The following is a 23,792-nucleotide window of genomic DNA, read 5'->3' on the forward strand; positions in this document are numbered from 1 at the left end:
AATTTTGAGACGGACACTGGAAGTACCAGTTTCCAATTCCATTTTATTATTTTATCTTGTTTCCACATCAGTCTCCGCTGAGCTTGTGGTTACTGCTGCCTTCTGACGAGGTTCACCCCATGCTGGCGGTGCGTACCCTGATGGTGTGAGGTGTTTCCTGCCTTGCTTGTTGCTTATTTCATAACACAGATTTTCAGTGTGGTTTTTTTATTCTGCGTATATACCTATTTAGAGACCATTTACTGTAGAAGAAGACTGAGACCCTCTGGACATACCTCAAACAGAATTAAAATTCCTGGGTTGTTTGGTTTTTGCTTTTTTTGTTTTTTCCTTCTGAATCACAATATGCAAATTTAAGTTCTGATGGTAGTAAAAGAAGCCGGGGGAAAAATTAGCTTGAAGTGAAATGTTTCCTGAGGCGGCATTCCCGTGAGGGCAGTCATATTTTACCCGTTGTTTCCTTTAAAGTTGTACATAATTACTATGAAAGATTTGTAAACTGCCAACTCATCCTCTCGATTGAAGTCTTCTGTTCAGCATGTGCATCTGTGAATCTCATCTTTACCTTGGGGCTTGTCCAGTCTTGATCCTTCGTGTCTGTCTCAACAGTGTGATTGAGAGCAGTCCTGACATTGGAAGGCTGGATGATGACATGAAACTTGTATTGCTTTAGTCAATAAACTTGTTTCAGTAGCTTTACTCTCTCCAGACAGGTGTTGTGGACTCTCTGAACTTAGTTGCCCAATAATGGAATGGAATTATTTTCAGAGAGAGCTACTGATGTTGGTGAGTAGCTCAGAGGTTGCGAGATGCTTCATTTCATTTTCCTTCTCCCCGTTCTTTCCACAGGAAATCTGTGAAGTCCCGAAGCCGAAGTCCTGGGTATTCAAGACACTCATCATCTCACAGTAAAAAGCAGAGGTCTGGGTCACGCAGTCGCCATTCCAGTATATCACCGACAAGGCTACCGCTGAACTCCAGTCTGGGGGCAGAACTCAGCAGGAAGAAGAAGGAGCGAGCGGCAGCGGCCGCAGCTGCAGCCAAAGTGGATGGGAAGGAGGCAAAGGGCTCGCCTGTTTTCCTGTCTAGAAAGGAGAACAGCTTAGCGGAACTTAAGGAGTCTGGAACAGAACCTAAAAAGGTCATCAAAACTGTTAAATCTGAAAAATCATCTTCAGATACAGAATTAGTTAATTTACTGTACACGAATGCAGAGACTAAAGCCCCTGCAGAAACAACAAAAATCAAGGCAGAGGAGAACTCTGAGAGGAAACATCCTGTTCCAGTTAGAGATTCAAAACAGACGGGAACAAAAGACTTGAAGCCTGTAGCAGTGGTAGAGGACCTCCTATCTCCAAAAGAGACGGATGCAGCAGAGAAGGAGATTCCACCCCCACTACCCTCAATAAAATCACCACCTCCGCCTCTGCCGACAACCACACCACCACCTCCAACTCCACCATTGCCGCCTTTGCCTCCATCACCTGCTGTTCCACCTTTGCCGCCATCCCAACCGACTCCCATTCAGGTCCCTACTTCAGCCCCAGCGTCTTTACCATCTTCTTCCCACCCAAGGACGTCTACTTTATCCTCTCAGGTGAACTCTCAGTCCTCTGTCCAAGTCGCTACAAAAACACAAGTGTCTGTGACGGCTGCTATCCCACACCTGAAAACTTCAACGTTGCCTCCGCTTCCGCTCCCCCCTATTTTAGTTGGGGAAGATGACTTGGATAGGTAAGGTCACACAAGAGTATCCTGTATGCATTTAAAAGCAAACCATTGAAACAGATTTTTTTTTTTGGTTAGTTTGACAGTCGCTAGCTTATCCTGCAGTGTACACTGAAGACTGTGCCGCTGGGATGAATGCGCTGTTGCACAGCCATTCCTGGTATTGGCCTTGGCAGGTTTATGTGGAGGGTTTTATGGTGTTTTCCAGGTAGTTACATCTTATCTCGGGGAGAAAGAGAGGTTTGGCTGCTGTTATAATGCTGGTTAGTAAAGGTTTCGTATAGCTCTTTGTTCCTGTTTATTACGGCAATGAGACATGGATCTGGAATTGTGCACCCCTTGGCGTTGTAGCCATTTGCACAGGCTTATTTTGAAATGGCTTTTTTTGTTTAATTCCTCTAAAACCTTGTACTTAAGTAACAGGAAAGAGCTGAACAGTGCCAATACAAGAGAACAAACCAGAGCTATTTCTGTTCCAAATTCATCAAACGTGTCCACATGTGAAAAACAGCATTAGTTTAACTTAAGTAATGTCTTAATTATTGAATAACTAATACAATTCTTATTGCGTAAGCAGTAGGTACTGTTTGTTTGAAAAAGAGTTTAAAAATGGAAGGGTGAAACTGCACCTACTTCAGCTTTTTGTTCCCTGTGATTTCTAATCAAAACGTGCAGACTTAAATCTGTCCTGTGTCTGTAGCTCTCGCTGCTCTGGGTCTTGGCTGTGTTGGTCATCTGAAAAACCTTACTGTGGGTTTTTTAGTTTGGCGGGGGTGGGGGGGGGGAAAAGGAGAATGGAGCGGAATATCCAAAATGGAGAAGAAAAACAAGTCTTTTTTCTTTTTCCTTTTGTAGCTGTTAGCATGTTGTAGTGCTGTTAACGTGAGGTCATCACTGATGTATTTTTTTTTTACTTGATCTGCATAGCCTGTAGTTCCTGAACAATTTCCGTATCTTTCCAACCATCGCTAAGGATGTACTAGGTATCTGCTTGGTTAGTAAAGCGGGTTTTTTAATTAATGGTGTGTTACATGGTAGGTATGACTTGATATAATTACCCTGTGGTTGAAGAGAACGCAGGATGTTACATATTCTGATTCATTTAATTGATTTTCATGGTTTGTCCTGGTATCGATGTGAATTGGGATAATGTTGTCACTGCGATGAATGTAAAAGTTAGGCTTGTGCATGTTTATGTTGCCCTTCCGAAGCTGTGTAATGTTGTTCCGCAAATATCTATTTAGTTTAAATGCATCTGTGATGAGCAGTAGCTTTTAACAGATTGCAGATTTTTCCCAACTCAAATGCCAGTCTAAGCAAGATTCTGCCGCTGTGTTCCCTTATTTCCAAACACAGAAATTGTGCTGCAAATACTATATTTTATTTTTTAGCCGCTCACACCTTTTTTTCTACCACTCAGGTGTGGCTTAGTTTTGTAAAAGTGTCTTTTATCTCTGCCATCGCTATGAACTTAGGAGCGCAGGCGATAATAGAGCTTAGTAAATGGATTTACAGTGACTTTTTCCCAAGAAAAGGATGGGAAATCCCACTTCATTTTGCTGAGCCTGGCGGCAGTTGCATATGGCACTGACTGTATGGAAGCTCACTCTTGATCAGCTGCCTTCATATTTGTCAACAGAAGTGTTCTTAGAGTTTTGTTTTCATACACTGAGAGTGGGAGGATTTAGTTAGAGGCTCTTTAACCTTTCTTGGTGCTTTCTGAGTTCTCAAGACTTACCAAGGTGCACCGTGGGTCGCCTCAGCTAGCAGGAGATGGAGCAGGAGGAGGGGAGAAGCTGTTTAGGAGCAAGTGGTACAAACTTTGTCCGTGTTTGGTGTTGCATTCGGGTGTTATGCAGCTTCCATACGTTCCTGGGAACATCTGGCTGACTGTTCACAGCGCTAACGTGGTTAAAAATGCAGACCTGACTGATCGCATTCCTGCTATTTTTGGGGAGGGGAAGAAGGGAGGGAGCTTGTAGGAGTCTGTTAGGCAGTTGGCGTTTGCACTTTGTCGTTTTTGTGCTTGGGCAACTCCGGAGGGTCTGTTTGGTTTTCTCACTTGCAAGGAAGTGCCTGGTGAAATGTCCAAACTTTTGGGGGGTAATCAAAGTTACAGGAACCATGTAGTAGCACTAGTGCTGATATGCAAATAGATCAACTAAGCTGTATGTGACTAAGCACAGCTAACAGTGTGTCAGGGAGAAAATGGGGACTGTTTGGTAAGAGGGTGATAAGGGACCTCCTGGAAGGTTGGGCATCTGTGGATTAAACCTACAAACACACCTTCGTCCTTCCCAAGGAGTCTTGCGAAGAAGTTGGCTTTGGATGGTGTCTGGAAAAAGGCTGAACCTTTTTGACAGAGTCACAGGGCCTGAGCTTAGCACATACTGTTAGATATTTAAATACTATCAGGAACAAAGGAATTGCCAATTAGAAGTGGATTAAACACAAAGTCAAACAACTGCTTTTTTTTTTTTTTTTTTGCTGTGAACATTCAGTCTGTAGGAACTGGGTGACATTAAATCAGTGCTTCAAATACACATACGAAAGCCATAAAGAAAGCCAAACCTAGTCGATCTGCCCTGTTGGAAGGAAGGCGCTTGCTTCTCCGTGCGGCTGTAGGCCCTGGCTGTCCAGATCCTGCTTTGAAGAACCTCTTTGGAGGTTTCACGTGGTTTCTGCCCTGGTGAAGTGACCCGGCTGGGAATCATTCTGCACATACAGAAGCTGCAGTTAATGGGGGCTGAGCTTCCACCCATACAGCTCTCCCGCTTCTGGTATTTCTAGGATAGGTACCGCTGGCCGCAGTGCCCATTGGTGGATGCTTTCCTGGAGGTCTGGGCTGGCGTGACGTGGGATTAGTTCTGCAGCTGCCCGCTGACTTCCTAGCAGTGGGAGAAGATGCTCCCCCATCTCTTACCGAAGATGTCAGAGCTCAGTGCCAGAACAGTGTCCTCCTTTGTCCTGCTATTTTCTTAACTATATTTCACAAGAGATTTTCATGCGGATTAGGCAGTGCCTAATAAAAAAAAAAAATTGGGAAAATGACCTACTTCCATCACTTCATTTCTGTGGAGTTCTCTGTGCTGAAGCGTTAGACCTGGTGATGCTGACAAACAGCAAACCTCCTGCTGGCTGCCCTAAAAACGAACCTTGGAAGGTCGTTCGGATCTCTTAATCTTTTTCTTTTCCTGGTGAAGCGGAGACTTGCATGGAGAAAAATTCCTGACTGTTCAGACCTAGGAATTCTCCCTGCTGCATACATGAGAGAAAAATTAGGCTCTGCTTATGAGACTCTTGCCAGTCTAAACCAAACTTCTGATGCCATTGGTAGTTTTGGATTTCTCAGTAATTTTCACAAGTTAGAGCTACATTTCAGTCCTTGCTAAGAAGTTAAAAGTTACTTATATAGAGAGATTTAATTCTGAGTTCATATTTATAGTGGTCCTTAACAAGTCATGCATTTAATTTCATTATGATAAATGGAGTAAATAGAGGAAGTAAGGGTCGGAACGTGGGTGCTGGCTGACAACCTGAACCGTCTTACAGGAAACTCAGAATAAGTACTTATCTGTGCAAATTGAGCAAGTCCCAGTAGCAGAGCGCGGTGTGTTTATTTGAAGACAGTGTGTTCAAACCTAACGCTTTTCTCTCCTGATGTATTATCGTTGTAAATTTAAGGCTGTTTTGTTTTATACTTGGCTATGCTAATTTTGGGACTTAAACTTGGGCTCCTAACTTTACGCTCTCAGATAGAGCTGTTGTTTTACAGTAGGCTTTTTTCTGTTTGTTAAATTGGCTGTTGAGTCTGACTTCTTGTATTGTATTAACTTTTCGGAGTTTAGTCCAAAAGAGATTCTTCCTCCAAAACCTGTGAAGAAAGACAGAGAGCAGAGACCACGACACTTACTCACGGACCTCCCGCTCCCTCCAGAGCTCCCTGGAGGGGACCCATCTCCTCCTGACTCCCCGGAACCAAAGGCAGCCACACCACCTCAGCAACCATTCAAAAAGAGACCAAAGTAAGGCTGGCTTGCTTCTTTTTTTTTTTTTTTTTTTTTGGTCTTTTTTGAGTCGTTAGGTTTTCTGTTTCTTCACACGGATGTTGGTCTAGGTTCCCAGAGCTTTATGTCTCGTCGTATGCCGCAGCACTCCTAGAAGAGCTGACTGCGTGCCCTGCGCGGAGACGGTGCTGTTGAGAAAACACTCACGTTTGAAATTGAAGCTGGCAGCTGCTTTGCCAGCTCTCAGCAGCCTCCCCACCATTTATTGCATGGGGAGAACACTTAAGATGCACCTACTTATACATCTTTAGCCAGATTTAGTTCAGTTTTTTAAATTCTTTTGTCCCCAGACTCGTTTGAGTGCTGTCTTTATTGAGGGAAGTGGAATACGGAGAACAAGAGTTCGTATTTCTGGTTTTTCTTATGATATATTAACTGTTTCCTGTGGGTTCTTTCATATTTGGGCCACTCATAGTTGAAGGCCGCTTGCCCCATCTATTTGAGAACTAACAGTACAGCAGAAGAGGAGGTTGCGTAAATTGTGCACCAAATGGAGAGTACGGTTCAGGCTCTGTGCTGAAGCTCTGATGGATTCTGTTGTCTTCCCCTTTGACCCCTCCCATGGTAGAAATTGCTGGAGTGTGTCACACTCAGTCTCCAGCCACCTCTGCCCTCAGAGCGCTCTCATCTCCAGATTCAGCCTCTAGCCTGCAGGTCAAAGAAGCCTCCTGATGAGTGTCCCTGTATAAAACTTTTGGGGCTTCTAGGAATTGGTTATTCGGAATAGGAGACAAACACCTCTTCTTCATGCATGATTGAATTATTAGTTGTGTTGCGTGGTGTACACAACTTCCTCTGACAACAAAATTTATGCAAGGAAGCAAGCTCCCTTGGTGTTTTGTACACAGAGTGCTAGCTACACTTTCTTTTAAATAAAAATCAAATGTCCAGTGTTTCTGCAAAAGATTCCAAACACTGATTTTTACCCTACTGTAGCATAACTCTTTGCTATTTTTGAGATAAAGATGGTAATTTGATTCTCCTTCAAGGTACCTTCAGTTAAAAGTACATCACGAGATCTTTGTAGAAATCCGTGTAGCTGACTGCGTGCCCCAGCTAGGGCGTAGTAAAATGGTTCTGTAGAATTGAGGTGGCATAATATCCATTTTTACTTGTCTTCCCCGCTCTTTGCACTCCTTTTTTCCCGAGGAGGAACAATGTATTGCTCGTTAGCCGTATGCAGCTGATAAATGCATGACTGAAGTGAAAAGATCTGATAGTGAGTGTGTTCTGGCTGGGGTGGTTTGGTATCTGAATGAAATAGAAGGATAATACTCCTGTGTAGCAGTGCCCGTATCTGGAGTCGTTGAGATTATATAGCATGATTCATTCAACTCTGCTGAACACTCGGTTGCTAGGAGCGTAAAGGCATGCTGCCTGATTTTTGTTTTTTGGTTCTAGGGTAGCTTGAAAGAGTTGAGTAGGCATTTGTGCGTGTGCTGGGGGGCGAGGGGGAGCACTGGGTGTCTGACAGTCCTCTTCCCCCTTTCAGAATCTGTTGCCCTCGGTATGGGGAAAGGAGACAGACGGAAAGCGACTGGGGGAAGCGCTGCGTGGACAAGTTTGATATCATCGGGATTATTGGAGAAGGGACGTACGGGCAGGTGTACAAAGCCAAGGACAAGGATACAGGTAGGGATGCCAAGTGGCCTCAGGTTGACTCCGCTTATTTATGGCCTTGTTACCGTGGGTGTGCTTAAAACCCATTCCAGCATTAGCGATGTTGCCGGTTAATGACAAATACTTGTAGAACTAGAAGTGGTTCCAGCCCTGGAATAAGCATTTACATCAGGTGTTTTCAAAAGGGGCAAAAGAACAGAAGTTGTGAAATGCTGGTAAGTGTGAGTTAGTGCCCAGCTGCCCTCTCTGCTTGTGAAATCGCGCGTCCTGTGTGTTCAGTTTGACACACGCTCCAATGGTCGTGGCAGGTATAGCTATGGCAGCCATAGGTGCAAACTCGAGCCCTGCTTTTTAAGTGTGCCTTTGTCAGACTTCATTGTTGTAGAGCTTGTGAAAGGATCTGTGGTGGCTGCCAGGGTAAATTTATGTTCACCTGTGTGACTTTCCTCTGAAGCAGATGAGGAGGAGCACTGGTGTCATCTGTCTTGAGTTCTTGGCACGATAACTTCTGACAGAGCAATGGAACAAAACTTAGTAGGGTGTGAACGAAAGCTGCCTCTGCTGCTTCTTGGTGGATGTTGACTGTGCTCATAGCTACTTTCAGCGTCCCCCTGGAAACCCGCAGAGCTGGTAGCAGTGATGTGTGCGGGGGCTTTGACGCTGGCTTCTTCTGGCAGGTGAATTGGTGGCTCTCAAGAAGGTGCGACTGGACAATGAGAAGGAAGGCTTCCCCATCACGGCCATCCGTGAGATCAAAATCCTTCGGCAGCTGATCCACCGCAGTGTTGTTAACATGAAGGAAATCGTCACAGACAAACAAGATGCACTGGATTTCAAGAAGGACAAAGGTAGTACTTGCTGCAGGGTGTGGTTTCAATTAGCCAGAGGGGTGATGCAACTCCATTTGTTTATTCTTAGTGTAAAACTAAAAATATAAACTCTGGTGTAGATTTTCTTTTTTGCATTCCTCCTTGATACGTGGTTCCAGCAAGTTTGGCGTCTGGATTTGGCCTTACATCAAAGGATAGATTCCAGTTACAATGAGTTGTCGCACTGCAGAGCAGAGGTAGACGGGGGCTTAAAAGGATCCATTGCATTCCTGTAGAGTCACAAAAGAGCAGCCTTACAAAAATCAGCTAAAAAACCTTTACAGGGTCACTTTTAACACTGATCGGTGCCAACAAACTCAGTAATTAAAGACTTTTGTCCTCTGCCACTGTGGAAGAGGGGCATTATAGTATCCCACTAGCTTTTGTTTGGGAGCTTCTCTTCCGTGAGAGAGAAGGGGACAATGCAAACACCAGTTTAAGCCGTGCGTAGTGGTAGTCTCTTAAACTAGCTTGAAAGAAAAAGGAAAATGGATGATCAAAATTTCAAAGGAATTTATTTTGGGGGCGTATTTTGATTTTTTGGATGTTCAGCTTGATGCATTAGAGGGGCTAGTTAGTTTTTCGGTTCTGTCGTTCCCCCACGGAAAAACATTTCTTCTAGGATTCCCGCTAAGCCTTAGATATCACAAGGCTGTGTTAAAGAAAACACTAACAGAACATACTCAACAGTGCACAAAAAACCCCAACACATTTCAAAAATTGAATCTACTTTCCTGCTTTCTTTTCCTTAGTCTCTCCTCTCTGTCTTAAATCACTTCTCTCTTATTATACCAGGTGCCTTTTACCTTGTGTTTGAGTACATGGACCATGACCTTATGGGGCTGCTAGAATCCGGCTTGGTACATTTCTCAGAGGACCATATCAAGTCTTTCATGAAACAGTTAATGGAGGGTCTGGATTACTGTCACAAAAAGAATTTCCTTCATCGAGATATTAAGTGCTCGAACATCTTATTGAACAACAGGTAACCTGCTTGTACGGTTCTGTCCAAGCTCTTCCCTAGGCTCGGCTGAGAGCACGCGGTTGTTACCTTCACCTTGAGTATGCTTAGGACCAGGAGGTGTTGATCCACTGGAGGAATCAGCCCTGCGTGTTGCCACCAGTGGTGTGATGGGTGGTTATAATGAAGCAGTGGCTTTCCTGGGTGCTGCTGCTGGCTGAGGACACAGCTCCTGCTGTGAGGGTGAACAACCGAATAACCTTCTCCTGAACTTGCTGCAGGTAGCAGTCTCTCTGCGGGAGGCCCTCTGCTCACTGCTTTGTAGTTCCTTACAGTTAACCTGCGTTCATGTTGATGTGCAGTAAATGGGTCTCTGTGTACACTTGGTCTCCATGGTATTTTGGCAAAAATACTGTTTATTGGAAGTGCTTGTATGCAGAGAAACTGTTGAGGGTTAAGGTGGGAAGTAGCAGTTCTCCATGAATGCTCTCTCTTCTCTAGATAGCAATAGTTGGCAGTAAGGTGGTTCCTCACAGGATACATAACAATTATTCATTTGCTGTTAATCCTCAAGTCTCTATCTGGATACCCGTAAGAGAACTTCGAGCCTGTGAGAATAATACTACGCATAATTGCATCCGCATGTCTGGATATCCATCTAAAAAAATTCTCTGGGACATAGGCCTATTGGGAAGGGTTTGTGATAGAGACGAGACTGAACTATTGTTTTTTTGGGGGTTGTTTTTCCCATGTTTCTTCGAAGCATTAAATAGGGTTTGAAAAATTAAGACTGGCGTATCCAAAAGTAATTACTGCAAACACTGCTTTATTAGGCCTTTCTGCTCCGTGGGGGGATTTTCTCCCCTCTTACTGCTGGCAGCATGTGAGCTTACCTGTGATTCAAACCAGTGACTGTTTTTTTGTCTTTCAGTGGGCAAATAAAACTTGCAGATTTTGGACTCGCCCGACTCTACAGCTCGGAGGAGAGGTGAGGCATAGCGGGGTGGAGGAAGGGGGAAGTGGTTTACATAGGCAGGACGAGCTCCTTTCTTCTTAATATCCACAAAGTCCCTTCACTTGAAAGTCCTGGCACTGCCTGCGAAATTATTTCCAGTGTAAGTGGTATAATGCAGCTCCAGCTGTCAGAAAAACATACTCCTGGCTGATATTAATAGTCTTTCATTAGACAAACCAGCTGATAAGGAACCAGACCGTCTTCTCTGCTTGCTGTGGACCTGCCATGGACCACGTCTTGCTCTGAAGTCAGTCACTGTTCAGTCCTGGCAGCCTGCTGCTGCCTGTTGCAGGTCAGGATTTTTCAGTCTGGGGTACTTACAGCCTACTGCCTAGAGCACACAGACAGACCTGTAAAATCTATGATACCTCGTCAGCTTTGTTTTATCTCGGGCAGGTGCTATGGAAGTTTAGACTTTTGAAAGCCTACTGCTTCTGCTTACATGCCAAACTCTCCTGTTTGGAAGCAATAAATACAGTTTGTAAGGATTTTGTGGCTCTCGTTGTTAATTTACCTTTGTGTCTTACATTCCAGCCGTCCGTACACAAATAAAGTCATTACGTTATGGTATCGACCTCCAGAATTGCTGCTAGGTGAGGAGCGCTACACGCCAGCCATAGATGTGTGGAGCTGTGGGTAAGTGCCTGGTTTGTGTCTTTTGTCCTGTTTGGGCTGTGAACATCAGCACGTGAGTAGAATACTGCTAATGGAAGGCAGTCTTTGATTTGTGCTGATTTCTGAATCTGTATCTATTCCAGCTCAGCAAAGCGTGGTGTGGTAGTGTAGGAATACTTCCAAAATTCTGCGCTTTGGGGAAATAGGTGTGTGTCACCTAACTAAAGCTGTAGCGTTTAGTGGAAACCTCTAGAATGAGACTCTTCTTGGTATTGACATGTGAGAGCATAAAAGGTATCTTTTCCTGCTATTTAAAAACCAAACCAACCAAGCTCTGCTGATGATGTGTCACTAAGATCAGGAGGGTGACAAGCTTGCTCTGCTGGTCATCGCTGCAGTGTATGGTTTTAATGACCTGATAGAGAGTTTTTCTGTAACGTCTTCAGATTGCCCTGTTTGTCACCTGATTTTTTTTCAGCTAAACCTAGGAGACATTTTAAAGTAGAGATTTCAGGTTTCTGATAGCGTAGGGAGCCTCGTGAACAGGAGGAGTCTGGGCAGTTCGGCCACAAAAGTGAAACATTTTCCAAGTCATTCAGAACCAGAGACTCGAGGATTCAGCATTGAGAAGTGGGGCTGCATTTCCCAAAGTGCGTATTTCCCATTGTGATACCCGCAGGTAAACTTCCAGCAGACCTTAGTATACAAGCAACAAAGGTTTGTGAAAGTCAGGCCCTGCTAATTACTTCTGGAAACTCTGGCCGTGAGGTCCAGTTGCTGTTCGGTGCCGAGTGAACGGGGTTAGCCCGGTTCCAGCAGACAGGTGCCGGTATCAGCCCACAGCTATATTTGGCACTGATTGTCATTCCTGTCGGAAGGTTTAAGGGTAGATGTTAAGGACTGAATGAGTCAGAGTTGTCCCCTCCCTCCTTCTCTTCTTTCCCTTCCAGCTGTACAAATGTTGTGTGTGTGTGTACAAACGTTGTGTGTGCAAGGCTCCATCCTGTGCTTGGCAACGACAAACACTAAGGCAGTGGCAGCCGAGGATCATTGGGACCAGCAGATATCCCTCAGTAAAGTTGAAAAGATAAATGGGCTGAATGTGGAGGAAAATGAAATGCCTGGCTGTTTTTTCTTGTTGTGCTGTTGACACATCCCGCTTTCCCCGCAAAGAGTTAAAGCGGGAAGCCTGTGAGACGTTAACCAGCCTACCAGTGACTGGTATTTCCCAGCTGCGCAGGACTGGTGACTCTGTACACGTAGGTTAGTTTGTCAGTTCTCAACTACAAGCCCTGATGCAAATAACTCTCCTCAGGCAAACCTGCTTCTGAACAGAAATGCTGCAGTGTTCAAACGATCATCCCAAGGGTTTGCTGTCATGACCTCTTGCTTTTCCTCTTTCCAGCTGTATCCTCGGGGAACTGTTTACAAAGAAGCCTATTTTTCAAGCCAATCTGGAACTGGCTCAGCTTGAATTAATCAGGTAAAGCATTGCACATGCATGCCTATGAGAAGAGGTACTGCAGAAACTGCTCATGCACACAGTCTCTGCGCTATAAGAGCCCTCTTTCTCTAATCTGCCTGCAAAATAGGACGAACAAATGGCTGTAACTGCAAATGTGAATAGTTTGGCATCTCCGTGTCCACGGCTACCGTCCTGTGTAGCTGCTAATGTTATGTACCCTCAATAAACTTTGCTGCTGTTGGTTGAGTGCAAAAATAATGAACCTAAATTACATCTCGCACTTAAAATTCGTTGTGTTGGATGGTTTATAAACTCAAGATAAGTATTTTTCCTCTTACCGATACCACCTTTTTAACCTGAGGGCTGTCTAGTCTTCTGAAATGTGCCTGGACCTAGGTTATCAGTACACTAAGTTGCTGAGAAAGGAAATGTTTTCAGTCGGGTTGGTGGCTCTTCTCCTCCTAGCTGTGTTTCACCTGCTGATCCTATTCTGCTTTTCTGGCTCGCAGCCGGCTCTGTGGGAGCCCGTGTCCAGCGGTGTGGCCGGACGTCATCAAGTTGCCCTACTTCAACACTATGAAACCGAAGAAGCAATACCGAAGGCGCCTGCGTGAGGAGTTCTCCTTGTGAGTTTTGTTAGAAGAGAGGATAAGTGGCTGCGTGGGGGTTATGGCCTTCTGTTACATGGTGCGACTCATCTTCTATCCTTTGGCTCTAGTCTACTTGGCAGGGTAAAGCAGCGCTTTCCCCTTCTTGCCTTCTGCCCTCCAGGAGGGCTTCTCCCATCTGGGGAAGGCTGGAATAGGGTCATGGTCCCCTTTCTAAATATCTGATCTGTCGCAGGTGCCTTCTGGAGGGGTTCCCTGCCTCTGCACGTTCATGACACCTCTAGCTAGGGTCTGCACCTGGAAAGCACACCTGACAGCGGGGTTCTCACGGTGCTGAGGCTGTCTGACAGCAGAGACGCGCTCTCTGTGGAGAGTGTATAACTCTGGTGGGATTTGTAGTAGAGTTGCTCTTCATAAATGGCAAAAATTAGACTGACAGTACCGTATATCTGATGCTCTGTTGATGTCTTTGAGCTGCTGCATCGCTTAGTAATAAATTTTTGACTGCAGGGTTTTCTCTTGGGCCTGAGGTGTCTCTCTGAAAGTAGGCTTCTCCCCATGCTCAGATCAGCCCCTTAACTCAGCCGTGTTTCCAACTCTCTGCGCAGCATTCCTTCGTCTGCTCTCGACCTGCTGGACCACATGCTGACGCTGGACCCCGGCAAGCGCTGCACGGCGGAACAGGCCCTGCAGAGCGACTTCCTTAAGGATGTTGACCTCAGCAAAATGGCACCTCCAGAGTAAGTTCCAGCTGGCATCTTCCACCGCAGTGGGCTCTCTGCTAATGAGCTTTGGGAAGGAGCCACTGGCTTGGCCCTGGGTTTTTGCAGTCAGAATTTTGTTGTTATTTCTGGGTTTTTTTTTTCTCGAATCTGCCCTTGCATTTTGTCATGCGGCTGAGCAAACAGCTCTTCCTGTGCTGTTGGTTTTCTGCTGGCTTTATAAAGCTCAGTTTAATGCTTACAAGGTGCTGTAAACCTCTGTTGGAGGATAGGTAAGAGTAGCATGTGGCGTATCCCTGTCCTCTGTGCCACGGAGGACTGGCCAGGACTCATTTATGCTGCTTGTTAATTGACTAGAAGAGTGGCTGTTGAGCGGAGTGGCACTGTCTGCAGCTCTTTGCTCCCACTCCAAGCAGATTATAAAACTGCTGTAGCTGCTTTGCATGCAGGTATGGCAGTAGCTTTTGAGATTCCTGTTTCATTCAGAGTTACTAAAGGCAGCTGCTTTCTTAAAGCCACCAGAAGCTTGGTGGACTTGTGTTCGTTGGGGCTCGTGTGCATTGTAGCTAACCCAGCCCATGCAAGGGTGAGATCCCAGTGCAAATTAAGTGATTCGCCATTATGGCAATTCACAATTCAACAATTACACTGCCTTTCCCGGTCCTAGGACTTGCCGCTTCTTGGTTTAATAGTATGGTTGCAGTCAGAGGAACACCTGTGCTTCTCCTGTGGCACTAATGACTTTCAGTGGTCTTTGAGGATTAAACGGGTTTTCTTGCCATGTGTCTTAACCGCCAAGTGTTGTTCTCTTCCAGCCTTCCCCACTGGCAGGATTGCCACGAGCTGTGGAGCAAGAAACGCCGACGGCAGCGGCAAAGCGGGATTGCAGTGGAGGAGCCACCATTATCAAAAGTTTCTCGGAAAGAAACTACCTCTGTTACAAGCACAGACACTGTCAAAAACAACAGCAGTCCTGTGCACCCACAGCCTGCCCAGCTCAAACCAGAGCCTGGTGTTGGAGATGCAGTAGGTCAGTGCCCAGTCTGGTCTGTAAAAGGCTTCTCCTGACACGTTACCTCTCTGGTCCAGCTGTGGGAGGCTTCTGTCCATTTTCAAGCCAGTCTGGTTCTTTCACTTTTATTTCGACAGAAAGGGCATTCCAGAATCTTCCTATCCTGATTTTTTTTTTTATTTTTCCCCCTCTACTGTGAAAACTGTTGGCTGCAGAGCATTCTGGCAGGTCTTCAGAAGTCGCTCACTGATGAGCTGACTGTTAATTTGTTCTATGAGTTATATTATTGGTTCTGAAACGTGCTTTCACAGAATGATCAAAGGAGTCCTTGAGTCACTTAAGCTAGCGAAGTAACAGATAGTAGGCTGGAAGGTGCAGCCGTGTAATGGGTGTGCGAATGAGCCGAAGTTTGATCTTGTTGATCAAATTAATAAAGATTAGGCATAGGATGTAACAGACTGGTGGGCAAAAGTGTACATCGTTGCACTTGCTTTGTTGCAGGAAAGATCCCTTGGTCATAAAGATTTGCAGGACCAAGACTTGTGCACTGTTTCCAAAACTGCGAGCAACTTCCCGGTGTCTAGAAAATAGTTGGAAGGGAGATATTTTGATCCCTGGAAATGTAGAGATAGACAAAGCTGCCCACACCATGCTGATTGTTCTCTAGAAGCCTTATAAAAACCCAGATATGGGCTAAAGCTTCTTTTGTGTCAAATGTTGTACTGACAAGTAACAAGGAAGACAGTTCTTGCTCCAGGGAACGTAGGATCCATGTGTTCAATGAAACATGGCAGATGGACAAAAGGTGGTGGCTGGATTAACAAACAGCTGAGAAAAGGGAGTGTCGCGTTCTTAGTTCCCTACCAGTAAGGGGACCTTCATTTTAAGCTTCTAAAACTAGACCTTTGCACCCTTCTTCCCAAAAAGTTTGACTTAACGAAGTCAGTGTCAGTGTGAAGGGGCAGCCTTGTCACTTGTCACTCAGAAGGCTCTGCTCCAGCGTGCTGCGAAGGGAGGTGATGTCACTCAAGGGTTGGATTTTAGACTAACCTGGATACTTGCGGGTCAGGGCAGAGTCCCCTGTGATCCCAGGCCAGCTTTCAGCGAGGAATTACCTTCTGCTTGACCTAATTTCTTCTGCTGCGTCAGTGGAACACACCCTTCCTCTGTCCCGAACAGCAGTTTAGCTCCATCCTGGGAAACCTGCTTTCCAGGGCAGGAGGGAGTGCTTTTATCCGCGGAGTGCAGCGGAGACCTGGGAGGGGCTGCGCTGCTGCCGGACCTGCTGCTCCCATTCCCATGGGAGTGGGCTAAGGGTTTCCAGTCTTTGTCACGCGTCCCTAGACTTGCTGGCGTAACTGGTGGTCTGCTTGCTCACCAGCCTGATTCTTGGGGCGCCCTTGGTTGGCGACCCGAGGAATGGGGAGGTTTGGCTCAACTGAGCTGATTTTAGAAGCGGTTGCCTTGGTAGATTTGAGGGGGCAGTGAAGAAGCTTCCCTCTGCGGCTGCCAGAGCAGCTCCAGGCCCTGGGTGGGTGCAGTGTGTGCGCAGTGCCACGGGGTGCTGCTGCAGTGCTGTTCAGAGCTCATCGCAGTCTGGAGGGGGCAAGCGGATGGTGGAAATGTGAGCAAACTATCCTGGAATCCTCCTCCTGGAGCCTCCGTGCCTTCCCCCGACCCAGGGACACGGAGGAGAGGTGTTCGTTGGTACGTGCAGTGTCACAAATACAAACCCAGCGTCATGTAGCCTCGCCTAACCTTCTGTGACGCTGCTTGTGTTTCCTGCAGGCCTTGGAGAAATCACCCAGCAGCTGAATCAGAGCGAACTAGCGGTTTTACTGAACTTGCTGCAGAGCCAGACTGATCTGAGCGTCCCGCAGATGGCCCAGCTGTTGAATGTACACTCTAACCCAGAGATGCAGCAGCAGCTGGAGGCTCTCAACCAGTCCATCAACGCTCTGACGGAAGCCACAACTCAGCAGCACGAGTCTCAGGCAGCGGCAGCAGCGGAGGAACCCGTCGAAGAGCCACCCGCAGAGGCCCAGCTACCGGAGGAGCCGGCGACTCCAGAAGCAGCCAGCGCTCAGGGAGATATGCAGAACGTGCTGGCCGTTCTGCTGAGTCAGCTGATGAAGAGCCAGGAGCCTGTTCTAACCCTGGAGGAGAGCAACGGGGAGAAGAGCAGCGAGCAGCGGGGGCCAAGGAAAACCCCTACAATGCATCCGGAAGAAAGTACAGGTAAATAGTCGTGACTTGTGCATCTTGGATGCCGTGCACTTGTTTGAACAATTAAAATATTCCCTGTGAGTGCCTCTAGTTTAACTGCGGCCAGGAGGATCCGAGACACTTGAGCGTGGAGACAGGGTGGCAGGGGGTGAGGATGGGAGGAGGAGGAAAGGTGCTGGAAATGTGGTCGAGTCTCTGATTTCAAGACTGAGAAAGACACTGACCCACTCCCTGCGGTAAGTGCTGGACTGCTCAGGAGGTTTTAACAACTGCAAAAAGCCAAAACGCAAAAATACTACTCTGCTTCGCATCTCCAAAGCATATAAAATCCAGTAGTGCTCCACTGCGAATGGGTCAGTGAAGATTAAATGGTTTGGTGTTTTTTTTTTCCCCAAAAATGAAAGGGGACTTGGGGGGGGTCAGTTCTTCCTTTAACCTCCTGCAGAAATCAGCTTACACACGCAGGTAGTGGTTTTGCACAGGACATTGGATCTCTGCAGGTTTTCCCGTCTTATTGTTTGTCCCAGCTTTCTTTTTCACCGTTCCCTTCCAGCCCTCTCAAAAAAAAAAAAAAAAAAAAGCAACCCCAAAATAAATGCAAAGCTGATTTTTAAAGAACATGAGAGCTGAAATACTGGAGAGTGCTGGAGGGGAGGAATGGTGGCAGTTGTGTACGTAAGAAACTCGTGCATCTGGCTTGGCTGGGCCTGGTTATACGTAGCGTTGACTTCTATGAGTCCTGAAATTCAGCAACTTCTGAAGTTGAGCCGAAGGGCTGGTCCTTGCAGAGCAAGTAAGAGGCATGTTTAAAAGACCTTGATTGTATCGGTGAACTCTCGGATTTCCTTTCCAGAGGTGAGTGTAAATGTCTCCATGTCTTTTTTGTTTCTGTTGATTTTTTGAATTATTAGCAACATCCTGTGACGACCTCACCAAATTCTAGAAGCGCCTCCTGAGTATGTCTCAGACTCTCCAGGGAGCCTCTTTTGGCCCGATACCCAACTCCTCTGCAATGTAGCTGAACGTGCTGTGTTCTCGTGCCTTCAACACACCCGCCCACCACGAGCCAGTTGTGATCGTGCTTTTTTTTCCTTTTTTTTTTTTTTTTTTTTTTTTGCCCTAGTACTGGAAGATAACTAGGTTATTGTAGAGCAGATTCGATTAAATAACATTGTTCTCTGTTTATAATTATTTTAAATGATATGCTGTCCCCAGATCGGCTTGGGTTTTAAAATTACCTGAAGATTGTTTTCTGGATTTAAATACGATCTAGTTTTAAAGTGGACTGACTGATACGGGTGGAGGGGTGGTCCTGGAAGACTACTGGTTCTCACAATAAAGTTTGACCTTTTTAATAACCAGTTTTGCAAATGATTTGAGGATCTGATTGAAACCAGGCGTTCGTGGCCTCTTACGTCATCGCCAGCAATGACTTTAATCCCCATCCTCTTGTGGGCAAGCGAGATGGAGTCAGTGCAGTCGTGTTGCTCGGCAGGAGTCAGGACGGGTTTTGTGAGCGGAGCCGGGAGCAGGTCGGGTCCCGCGGGGAGCTGCGTCCTCCCCCCTGCGGTGTCACTTCTCTCCCCGTCCCACCGCCCGGCCGGGCTTCGTTCTTCCTCCTGCCTCAGAAGCAGGAACACCCAGTAGGGAGAGCGTGGTGATGGTGGGGGGGCGCCAAGGGTGCTTTTGTCCTTGCTAGGAGGGGTCCTTTGGAAACCAATCCTTGTGACTTCAGGTCTGATTTGGGGGTGGGTCAGGGAGACAAAATCACTTCCTCATGCTCCAGGACAGCCTGTACGTTGCGTGCAGATATTTGTGGCTTGAGATTGTTTTGGGCTTGTGCCCTGGAAGTGTACTTTGTCATTGTACATCTGACAAATGTACGTTGTCATGAAAAAAGGTCATAAATCAGAACAAAGGGGACACAAGAGGGTGAACCCCCGCTCTTCGCTCTGTCGTGGGCGCAGTCAGGATCTGGTACGTGTGGGGTTGGGGGTTGGTTTTGTGTTATTTCTGAAGCAATACGTCAGGGCCACGCTCCGTCAGTGGGCATTGGCCCTGCTCCCGGCGCAGTGGGGCACGGCGTCCCTCGGCCGGGGGACGCCCTGCTTTCGGGGAACACGTGCCGTCGTGTGGCTCTGCATCTGCCTCCCGCTCGGTGTTAGCATTTGATCCGGGAGCAGGAATTCCCTCCGTGGGGGCCCGTGTGTTAGGACAGCTGTTGCCGACTGGTTGGGAGCGTGGGGGCCAGGGCGAGTGCGGGGAGACCATTAATGAACACGTGCATTGATCTTGGAACAAATGTCAGCTTTTAAAACTCTCCGCCTCTTTTCCAGCGCATCCTAGAGAGCGGACTGTCTCAGTAGGCTGTTTGCTTTTTTTTTTTTTCATATAAATGTATTTATATCTGTTCACGTGATGTTTTAAGATGGTGTTTAAAAGAAGTAACCCTTCCACAGCATGTCCTCCTCGCATTCTCCCACCAGAGAAGAGACCCCCTGAGCCCCCCGGGCCGCCGCCGCCGCTGCCTCTGCCCGAAGGCGATCTCTCCAGCGCAGCCCAAGAGTTGAACCCGGCCGTGACGGCTGCGCTGCTGCAGCTCTTTTCCCAGCAAGAAGCGGAGTCTCTCGGCCGCGCCACGCACGAACACCAACCCTCCAGAGCCGCGGACTACGGCAGGTCCCACTCCTCCAGGACTTACAGCGCCGAGGGCTCAGAGGGGGGATTTGGGGCCGAGGAGCTGAATTCGGGCCAGACGCTACTAGAACCCTCTGCCCAGCCTCTGGGGAAAAGCAGGACCTTCTTGGGCTCCGTGAGCCACCTCGGGGAGACGAGCAGTTACCAGGGCACGGGCTCTGTCCAGTTTCCAGGGGACCAGGACCTCCGCTTCGCCAGAGTCCCCGTCGCCATCCACTCGGTTGGGCAATCTTTTACCAAAGCCGAGGGGAGCAGCAACACCAACAACACGCTGGTACATCCAGAGGCCAAAATTCAAAACTACGGCGAGCTGGGAGCGGGGACGGCCGGTTCCAGCGGGGCAGGAACGGGTCACAACTGGGGTGCCCCAACCCAGGCCACCTCTTCCTACGGGAAGGCGTATCGGGGGCCTGGCCGAGTGCCTCCGCGGGGGGGACGGGGCAGGGGGGTTCCGTACTGAGACACGCGCCTTCCGCGCCGCTCCTCCCCTCCCTTGCCTCTCTACCTTTAGTGACATGACTCTTTATTTTTTTTTTTATTTTATTTTATTTTTTTTTTTGTTGCCAGAGCAAGGTCTCGTCCGCATTTCAGCTGCTGCGAAGCTCCCTGTTGTATCCCTGGCTGGGCTGCCGGCGGGCACCCTGGTGCTTGCTGGCGCGTCCCCCTCTTGGTGGGGGGGGGTGGGGGGGGTGTCTGGCTGCCCAAAACCTCTCGCGCTTGGTTAGTGACAAAAAGAAACCAACAAACCAACCCCACGGCGGGTGGCGGTGAGCTTTCTGCCCTGAGCCAGCAGAGGAGGGGAGGTGGGGGGTAGAATTGTTTAAAAAAAATAGGAGGAATGAAACAAACCCACCTGGGTGGGAAGAAGGAAATAAAAAGAAAACAAAACAAAAGAAAAAAAAAAAAAACAAACCACAAAACCCTGTTTCATGAGCTGGGCACGGCTGCTTCTCCCCGGGGGAAGTACGGCGCAGTGCTCAGGTAGGGCTGGGGGAGAGTCTGGCTCCCAAAGCGATTTTTGGGGGTTGTGTGTTTTTTGTTTTTTTTTTTTTTTTCCCCCGAATTCCCTTAAAAGAGGAAAACAAAAAAAAAAAAAGGAAGGAAAAAAGAAAAAAAAAAAAAGAAAAAAAAAAAAAAAGGAATATATTGATGTGGAGGCGCCTGGATCCCTTACCCTGGGGGTGGAGCCCCAGGATGTGGCACTGGCTTGTACTCAGTTTATCCGGCAGCGCTTTCTTTCCATAAAGTGTCCGGCTTTTCCGTAAAGCTCCGCTCCGAGCCCTCCTGGGCGGCTGCGGGTCCAGGTCCTCTCTCTTTTTGACGGTAGCCTTAGTCAGTTGGCTTTTGTGAAGGGTCTCTTTGGGGTTTGTATCTCTCCTGCCGTAACTTTGCAGTGGGAATCGTCTTCTTATTTTGTCGTCTTTTTTTTTTTTTTTTTTTTTTAAGAGCCGAAGAGAACACCTCACTTCCCAAGTACGTGTTTCTTTGTCATTCGTAACTTCCAAAACACTTTAAGAATTAAAGAAAAAAGAATTAAAAAAAATAACCCACTTCTGGTGGGGAACGGCACCAGGCAGGAGTGTCCTTTGTACCCGCATCCTTCGGGGCTGGTGGTGGGGTCCCCCCCCGGGGCCCCCCCAGCAGCATCTCAGTACTTCGAGGCTTCCCAGGCGTTACTGTATCATTTCTATAAGCATATATATATATATATTTTTGTTGTTGTCAAGTATTTACGATTAATTTTCTCCTCCCGCAGAACGTTGCCATGTTGTCCATTTCAATGAGACTTAAACAAAAGAGATGAATAAAACAAAGGTACATATTTATGAGCTGCTTTTTCCTGAGTAGGCCTTTCCTATGGAAAACGTACGCTGCTTCGTTTAATTTTCGAGACGACAGTGTTCGGAAGTGTTAAACGGGGCGGGGGGGGAGTCTGGGGCGGAGGCGGGGGGGAGCTGAGAGACCTTCTTGCCACTGACAGGATTTGATTTCATTTCTTTTTATACAGAGATAAATAAAAAATAAAAGGGCACCTGAATAGGTGGCGCTTCTCGAGCTGGGGGAAAACCCGCCTTACACGGACCCGCGGCTGCAGCCGACAGCTTTGCTGCGGGAGGAAGGAGGGGAGAGAAAAGAAATATATATTTATATATATATATTTATATATATATAGACAGCCTGCTGGTCCCGTGCAAGGCCCCCGCGGGAGCAGCAGCTCTCGTAGCCTTGAGTCAGCACCGAGGAGCGCTGCTCTTTGCAGAATTCCAAGTGTAAATTTGTTGGGTTTTGGTTGTGTTGGTTGGTTTTTGGTTTTGGTTTTTTTTTTAATTGCCGGTTCATGCCTGATGTGCAGGAAAGAGGGGGGTGGGGGGGGGAAGAGAAGTTCTGCACTAAATAAACCAGTCACCTCTTGAAGGGGTTTTGGTTTTTTTTTTTTTAATTTCTATATTTTTTCTTTTCCACCGCGCGGCTGCCAGCTCTGGGCTGCGGTGGAGCTTTTGTTGTTGTTGTTGTTGTTGTTGTTGTTCAAGCTTTTCTTCCCAAGCCCATCCAAGGCGGAAGGAAAAGTCCTGTTCCAGCGCTGGAGCCTCTTAGGAAGCCGCTGCCTGTTTATTCTCTTTCCAACTTGGCGGATGCCCAAACCGCCTGCCGAGGAGCGAGGGCTCCTTACCCCGGCACCGCAGACCCCCCCCTCTCGCTGCCCGTGTCCCCCCGGCACTGGGGTGCCCAGTTGTTGGCACAGTTTAGGGTGTTTTGTCCCAGTTTGGGCAAAAGCAAAGCCGGGGCTGGGTCCCCGCGGTGGCTCTCGGGAGCAGCCGGTCCCGCGGGGACGCTTCTGCCCCCCTTTATTTTCCAGTGGGGGTTGAAAAAGGTGCTGAGGACCTAAAGGTGTGTGCGAGGGTGGGCTCCTGTCCCTCTGTCCCAACCCGGAGCAAAGGACAGACGTCCCCAACTTCTGTCCCTTGCTCTGTGGTGGCCGATGGCACCTGCTGTCTGTCCCCGCGGGGCCAGGCCACCCCGGGGGCTGCCTCCGGGCTCCTGCGGAAGGTGGTTTTCACCATTCCCGTGTCCCGAACAGAGCTGCGGTGGGGGCCACCGCTCCCCCTCCAGTGGTTTTTCTTAACTGGTCCCAGCAAGAGGCTCTCGATCCCTTCAGGGGCGAAGGGAACAGCGCGGGGGGGGGGACCAGGCAGGCCAGGACACGGGGGCCGCTTGCCCACCACCTCCCCTTTACTTTATGGTTTTTTGTTTTCCTTTTTCTTAAAGCATCTCTGTACGAAGAAGACAAAAGGATTTGCTGGGGGGGGGGAACCATATGTGTTTAAAAGGATTTAAAATGTGGTGCGGGTTACAGAGAAGTGGCTCGATGGCAACTTGCCCCCCCCCCCGCCCCTTTCTTCCTCCACGCGCCGCGGGTTTGGGTTTAAGGCCGACGGCCGACCCGCTGTGGCCAGTTCCCCAGCAGCGAAGCGCCGCGTAAGGCTCTTCCCACACCTCTCCCGAGTTCCCTTTTGAGACTGAGCGCGCCTTTTTTTTTCTTTTTTTTTTCCGGTTGTACCTTTGTCTCTGTACAGATATTTTGTAATATATTGAAAAAAAAAAACATTTTTTTTTTTGCTTTTCGGTTTATAAAAATGGAAAGTGGAGATTGGAAAAATTAAATATTTCCTGTTACTGTATTATTGCCTTTTGCTCCGTTGCGCTGAACGACCGCGCTGCTTGCTGTAGGCTTTGCAAATCACACGGTAATGGTGTTTTTCCTTTTAAAAACCGTTTTTCCCCTTGCCCTGCGCTCCCCGGTGCCCGCTGGTGAGTGAGCTCGGCCCCGGTGCCGGGCTGGCGAGGGTGGCCGGGACTTGGCACCGCCAGTCCTGCGAGGCTGCGACCTCTGTCAGCCCCCAAATTAGCCCTCTGCTAGTGGGGAGCGGGGGCCGAGCCCTCGTTAGCCCCGCGGGTGTCACCCATGGGTGCTGGTGGCCGGCTGGGTGGGCGATGCCAGCGCTGCCTCGGCTGCGGTGGGGGGAGGAAGGAGGAAAGACGGAGCGAAGCCGGGAGAGGAGACGGTGCCGGGGCGGTGGGGGGGAGGAAGGGAAGGGATGGGGTTTGTGTCTCCAAACATTCCCCTGGCTCCTGGCAGCCCCTTGGGCTCCGGAGAGGACCCTGGGGGACAGGTTCTGCTCTAGCCC

The 23,792-nt window shown here is 48.0% G+C and overlaps 1 protein-coding gene across 3 annotated transcripts in view; it reads left to right on the forward strand.

Annotated features, from left to right (window-relative positions):
• The window catches only part of CDK12 (cyclin dependent kinase 12), a 28,397-nt gene extending 6,889 nt beyond the window's left edge, over positions 1-21,508 (forward strand). Inside the window, exons 2-14 of one of the 3 annotated variants that reach the window (XM_063354346.1) lie at positions 850-1,734; positions 5,577-5,753; positions 7,288-7,427; positions 8,093-8,263; positions 9,080-9,269; positions 10,177-10,233; positions 10,795-10,896; positions 12,281-12,358; positions 12,850-12,966; positions 13,557-13,688; positions 14,486-14,700; positions 16,471-16,920; positions 19,368-21,508. In XM_063354346.1, coding sequence (XP_063210416.1) covers positions 850-1,734; positions 5,577-5,753; positions 7,288-7,427; positions 8,093-8,263; positions 9,080-9,269; positions 10,177-10,233; positions 10,795-10,896; positions 12,281-12,358; positions 12,850-12,966; positions 13,557-13,688; positions 14,486-14,700; positions 16,471-16,920; positions 19,368-20,065 — 3,412 coding nt within the window. In that variant the 3' untranslated portion in view covers positions 20,066-21,508. The other 2 variants (XM_063354347.1, XM_063354348.1) reach the window with 2 other exon arrangements.
• Positions 21,509-23,792: the final 2,284 nt, after the last annotated feature.

The sequence above is a fragment of the Chroicocephalus ridibundus genome, chromosome 17 (genome assembly GCF_963924245.1).
Source record: "Chroicocephalus ridibundus chromosome 17, bChrRid1.1, whole genome shotgun sequence".
Lineage (NCBI taxonomy): Eukaryota > Metazoa > Chordata > Aves > Charadriiformes > Laridae > Chroicocephalus > Chroicocephalus ridibundus.